Here is a 6,000-nt window from a genome sequence, read left to right as displayed (position 1 = left end):
TCAATCCGGATTATTTCAAAAACGTTGAACGTTTCTTCAAGTGCAGTCGCAAAACCCATCAAGCGCTATGATGAAACTGGCTCTCATGAGGACCGCCACAGGAAAGGAAGATCCAGAGTTACCTCTGCTGCAGAGGATAAGTTCATTAGAGTTACCAGCCTCAGAAATTGCAGCCCAAATAAATGCTTCACAGAGTCCAAGTAACAGACACATCTCAACATCAACTGTTCAGAGGAGTGAGTGAATCAGGCCTTCATGGTCAAATTGCTGCAAAGAAATCACTACTAAAGGACACCAATAAGAAGAAGAGACTTGCTTGGGCCAAGAAACAATGGACATTAGACCGGTTGATATCTGTCCTTTGGTATGATAAGTCCAAATTTGAGATTTTTGGTTTCAACCGCCGTGTCTTTGTGAGACGCAGAGTAGGTGAACGGATTATCTCTGCATGTATGGTTCCCACCGTGAAGCATGGAGGAGGTGTGATGGTGCTTTGCTGGTGAAACTGTCAGTGATTTATTTAGAATTCAAAGCACACTTAACCAGCATGGCTACCACAGCATTCTGCAGTGATACGCCATCCCATCTGGTTTGCGCTTAGTGGGACTATCTTTTGTTTTTCAACAGGACAATGACACAACACATCTCCAGGCTGTGTAAGGGCTATTTGACCAACTCAATTGAGATGAGTTGGACCGCAGCGTGAAGGAAACGCAGCCAACAAGTGCTCATCATATGTGGGAACTCCTTCAAGACTGTTGGAAAAGCATTCCAGGTGAAGCTGGTTGAGAGAATGCCAAGAGTGTGCAAAGCTGTCATCAAGGCCAAGGGTGGCTACTTTGAAGAATCTTAAATATAAAATATATGTTTTGGTTACTACATGATTCCATATGTGTTATTTCATAGTTTTGATGTCTTCACTATTATTCTACAATGTAGAAAATAGTGAAAATAAAGAAAAAACCCTTGAATGAGTAGGTGTGTCCAAACTTTTGACTGGTACTGTATGTATGTACAGACATAAATATGCATGGACAAAAAGCAAAGAAAGGGACAGCTTAAGACCGGCTTTTACTGTGGATGGGAGTGGGTTTGGTGAGAGAGAAAGAGAAGAGAGACGCGAGAAAGAAAGAAAAAGTTGGTTGGGGTCTATAGACTGGTCTCCTCACGCCCGCAAAGAGAAAGGGAGGGAGGAAGACTTGACTTTTGATCTACACTTGAGCAAAAGAAAGAAAAAAACTGGGGCAGATGAAGAGATGTCCTCAGGCATCGTCTGGTATCCAGAGGAAAGGTCCAAGGTCAAATTTAGTCATTCATCCATTCAGTCACCAAGAGGGAAAGAAAAGAAAGGTCTTCATGTGTATAGTAGTTCCAGGTCTTTTAATAACAAGTCTCTCTCACAACTCCCTCCCAGAAATGTCCTTTCATTAGTTTCCTTAAAACCAAACCCGCTCAGCGACACCGGACAGGGTAGCAGGAGCTCATTTCTGCCGTGGAGTGTTCTTCTTCCGTTTTCGCTTGAAGAAGCAACAGCACCTGAAGAGAAAGGATAAGAGATAGAAAAGGAAAGTTCCTTGGCAATCTATTTCTCTCACTATTATGCTGCAATCACTCCAAACTCACTCACAACTTCAAATATATAATTAATACAAAATGCATGTGAACATTTAACAGTTATAAAAATGAGTGCGAGAGTGACGGTGAGAAGAGAGCGAGCATGTGATGGGGAGGGAATAAACTCAGACTGTATGCTACCCAGCTGGCTCAAAACATTTATGTAATGTTCTGCAATTAGATTGAACAAGGTTGCAGACTGGTAACTGTAGAACCAACGTTGCAGGTCTTTGTGAATCCCATACAAATGCCATCACACAAATCCGTTCTTGACGGATACAAGCACTGTGTGGTCTTGGCCTTAGTCTTTCCAGTTGAGCTACATAATCATACTTCAGCTCCTCTTAGTAGTGTGAAAAGGATATTAGTCACTCCATGTGGGAAGCCTCAAATTCAATATGAAAGTAACATTGTTATTTGTTTAATGGAATTTCAAGGGTGAAGCCAAGAAACCAACACAGTGCTGGATATGTTGTCTGGTGCTAGTCTGGTGGTATTAGTTTAGTGCTAGTCTGGTCCACTCCCTTTGAATGGCTGATGTGCATGGGAGTGGGACTCACCACAGGTTGAGCATTTTCACGCAGCTACAGAGAGAGTGTGAGGAGAAAAGACGTATATTAATACTGTACAGAGATAGAGACAAGGACACAGGATAGTCCTGTGCAAAGTAGAACCGCACGCACACATGCACACACAGATACACTAACACACACAGGTAAGAGAAGACAAAACTTTGTCTGGGCAAAGTGGGGGAAAGGACAATTATCGCAGTTCATACAAGGGAAACAAATAAAAGAAAGATACAGTGAGGGAAAAAAGTATTTGATCCCCTGCTGATTTTGTATGTTTGCCCACTGACAAAGAAATTATCAGTCTATAATTTTAATGGTAGGTTTATTTGAACAGTGAGAGACAGAATAACAACAAAAAAATCCAGAAAAACGCATGTCAAAAATGTTATAAATTGATTTGCATTTTAATGAGGGAAATAAGTATTTGACCCCCTCTCAATCAGAAAGATTTCTGGCTCCCAGGTGTCTTTTATACAGGTAACGAGCTGAGATTAGGAGCACACTCTTAAAGGGAGTGCTCCTAATCTCAGCTTGTTACCTGTATAAAAGACACCTGTCCACAGAAGCAATCAATCAATCAGATTCCAAACTCTCCACCATGGCCAAGACCAAAGAGCTCTCCAAGGATGTCAGGGACAAGATTGTAGACCTACACAAGGCTGGAATGGGCTACAAGACCATAGCCAAGCAGCTTGGTGAGAAGGTGACAACAGTTGGTGCGATTATTCGCAAATGGAAGAAACACAAAAGAACTGTCAATCTCCCTCGGCCTGGGGCTCCATGCAAGAATTCACCTCGTGGAGTTGCAATGATCATGAGAACGGTGAGGAATCAGCCCAGAACTACACGGGAGGATCTTGTCAATGATCTCAAAGCAGCTTGGACCATAGTCACCAAGAAAACAATTGGTAACACACTACGCCGTGAAGGACTGAAATCCTGCAGCGCCCGCAAGGTCCCCCTGCTCAAGAAAGCACATATACAGGGCCGTCTCAAGTTTGCCAATGAACATCTGAATGATTCAGAGGAGAACTGGGTGAAAGTGTTGTGGTCAGATGAGACCAAAATCGAGCTCTTTGGCATCAACTCAACTCGCCGTGTTTGGAGGAGGAGGAATGCTGCCTATGACTCCAAGAACACCATCCCCACCGTCAAACATGGAGGTGGAAACATTATGCTTTGGGGGTGTTTTTCTGCTAAGGGGACAGGACAACTTCACCGCATCAATGGGACGATGGACAGGGTCATGTACCATCAAATCTTGGGTGAGAACCTCCTTCCCTCAGCCAGGGCATTGAAAATGGGTCGTGGATGGGTATTCCAGCATGACAATGACCCCAAAACACACGGCCAAGGCAACAAAGGAGAGTGGCTCAAGAAGAAACACATTAAGGTCCTGGAGTGGCCTAGCCAGTCTCCAGACGTTAATCCCATAGAAAATCTGTGGAGGGAGCTGAAGGTTCGAGTTGCCAAACGTCAGGCTCGAAACCTTAATGACTTGGAGAAGATCTGCAAAGAGGAGTGGGACAAAATCCCTCCTGAGATGTGTACAAACCTGGTGGCCAACTACAAGAAACGTCTGACCTCTGTGATTGCCAACAAGGGTTTTGCCACCAAGTACTAAGTCATGTTTTGCAGAGGGGTCAAATACTTATTTCCCTCATTAAAATGCAAATCAATTTATAACATTTTTGACATGCGTTTTTCTGGATTTTTTAATTGTTATTCTGTCTCTCACTGTTCAAATAAACCTACCATTAAAATTATAGACTGATCATGTCTTTGTCAGTGGGCAAACGTACAAAATCAGCAGGGGATCAAATACTTTTTTCCCTCACTGTAGAAAGGTGAATGAGAGAGCACCTACAGTATACAAGGAGGGAAAGTTTGTTCTTTTTTTGTTTTAGCTAGATGGTATATTTTCAGATAATCTTAATAACTTTGCCCCACATATCATCATTGAAACTAACTGAACCAAAATATGGATTTGTTGCAGATTATCAGTTTACCACCCAGTCCCAACTGGTTCCATCCACAAGAGACAACTTTGCTTGGACATGATTTTATCCCAGCTCAAGCAGTTTGATTTCTTGTATCTAATACGCTTCACGGTGCTTCAAACTGGTTGGGATTGGACAGTTAGTCAGTCTCATGGACTGAGCAAGAGTATTAGTAAAGAAATTACCCAAAATACCACTTGCTGTCATAAATGGTCTTCCAATACATTTCTTCAATGTCTTCACTGAAATGTTGAACCACTCCCTGACCCAGTCTGTAATACCTACACGTTTCAAGCAGACCATATAGTCCCTGTGCCCAAGAACACCAAGGTAACCTGTCTAAATGACTATTGCCCCGTAGGACTCATATCTGTAGCCATTAAATGCTTTGAAAGCCTGGTCATGGCTTTCATCTGAAACTGGATCCTAGACTGCATGACGGGACGCACCCAGGTGGTGAGGGTAGGCAACAACACATCCGCCATGCTGACCCTCAACACAGGGGCCCCTCAAGGGTGCGTGCTTAGTCCCTTCCTGTACTCCCTGTTCACCCACGACTGCGTGGCCACGCACGACTCCATTACCATCATTAAGTTTGCCGATGACACGACGGTGGTAGGCCTGATCACCACCGACGATAAGACAGCCTATAGGAATGTCAGAGACCTGGCAGTGTGGTGCCAGGACAACAACCTCTTCCTCAACGTCAGCAAGACAAAGGAGCTGATTGTGGACTACAGGAAAAGGAGGGCAGAGCATGCCCCCATTCACATCGACAGGGCTGAAATGGAGCGAGTTGAGAGCTTCACGTTCCTTGGTGTCCACATCACTAAGGATCTATCATGGTCCAAACACACCAACGCAGTCGTGAAGAGTGCACGACAACACCTCCTCCCCCTCAGGAGGCTGAAAAGATTTGGCACGGTAAGCGGTACCGATGCACCAAGTCTGGAACCAACAGCACCCTCAACAGCTTTTACCCCAAGCCATAAGACTGCTAGAGTTAGTTAAATAGTTAACCAAATAGCTAACCAGACTATCAGCATTGACACTTTTGGCACAAACTTTTTTTCACTCATCACATATGCTGCTGCTATCGATTAATATCTGTCCTAGTTATATGTACATTTCTACCTCAATTACCTCGTACCCGTGCACATCGACCCGGTACGGGTACCCCTTGTATATAGCCACGTTATCGTTACTCATTGTGTATCTACATCGACCAAAAATATAAACGCAACATGTAAAGCCGAAATAAAACATCCCAGAAATGTTCCATACACACAAAAAAGTATCTCTAAAATGTTGTGCACAAATTTGTTTGTGTGCAGTTTTGTCACAACAAAATGCCACAAATGTTTCAAGTTGCGAGAGCGTGCAAATGACATGCTAACTGCAGGAATGTCCACCAGAGCTGTTGCCAGATAAGTTAATGTTAATTTCTCTACCATAATCCACCTCCGTCGTCTTTTTAGAGAATTTGGCAGTACGTCCAACCGGCCTCAACTGCAGACCACGTGTATGGCGTCGTGTGGGTGAGCAGTTTGCTGATGTCAAAGTTGTGAACAGAGGGACCCATGGTGGCGGTGGGGTTATGGTATGGGCAGGCATAAGCTACGGACAACGAACACAATTGCATTTTATCGATGGCAATTTGAATGCATAGAGAAACTGTGACAAGATCCTGAGGCCCGTTGTCGTCCCATTCATCCACCGCCATCACCTCATGTTTCAGCATGATAATGCACGGCCCCATGTCGCAAGGACCTGTATACAATTCCTGGAAGCTGAAAATGTCCCAGTTCTTCCAT

General features: G+C 43.9%; 1 protein-coding gene across 8 annotated transcripts in view; it reads right to left on the bottom strand.

Moving 5' to 3' along the window:
- Nucleotides 1-971: 971 nt before the first annotated feature.
- Nucleotides 972-6,000, bottom strand: part of LOC121532221 (casein kinase I) — a 56,810-nt gene continuing 51,781 nt past the window's right edge. For 4 of the 8 annotated variants that reach the window (XM_041838025.1, XM_041838030.1, XM_041838026.1 and 1 more), the window contains 2 exons: nucleotides 2,175-2,198; nucleotides 972-1,536 (listed from right to left, as the gene is read on the bottom strand). In XM_041838025.1, coding sequence (XP_041693959.1) covers nucleotides 1,482-1,536; nucleotides 2,175-2,198 — 79 coding nt within the window. In that variant the 3' untranslated portion in view covers nucleotides 972-1,481. The remainder of the gene's footprint in view (nucleotides 1,537-2,174; nucleotides 2,199-6,000) is intronic. The other 4 variants (XM_041838027.1, XM_041838032.1, XM_041838028.1 and 1 more) reach the window with 1 other exon arrangement.

The sequence above is a fragment of the Coregonus clupeaformis genome, chromosome 19 (assembly GCF_020615455.1).
Source record: "Coregonus clupeaformis isolate EN_2021a chromosome 19, ASM2061545v1, whole genome shotgun sequence".
Lineage (NCBI taxonomy): Eukaryota > Metazoa > Chordata > Actinopteri > Salmoniformes > Salmonidae > Coregonus > Coregonus clupeaformis.
Note: the sequence above shows the minus strand (reverse complement) of the source record. Positions and strands in the feature narration are given on the sequence as shown.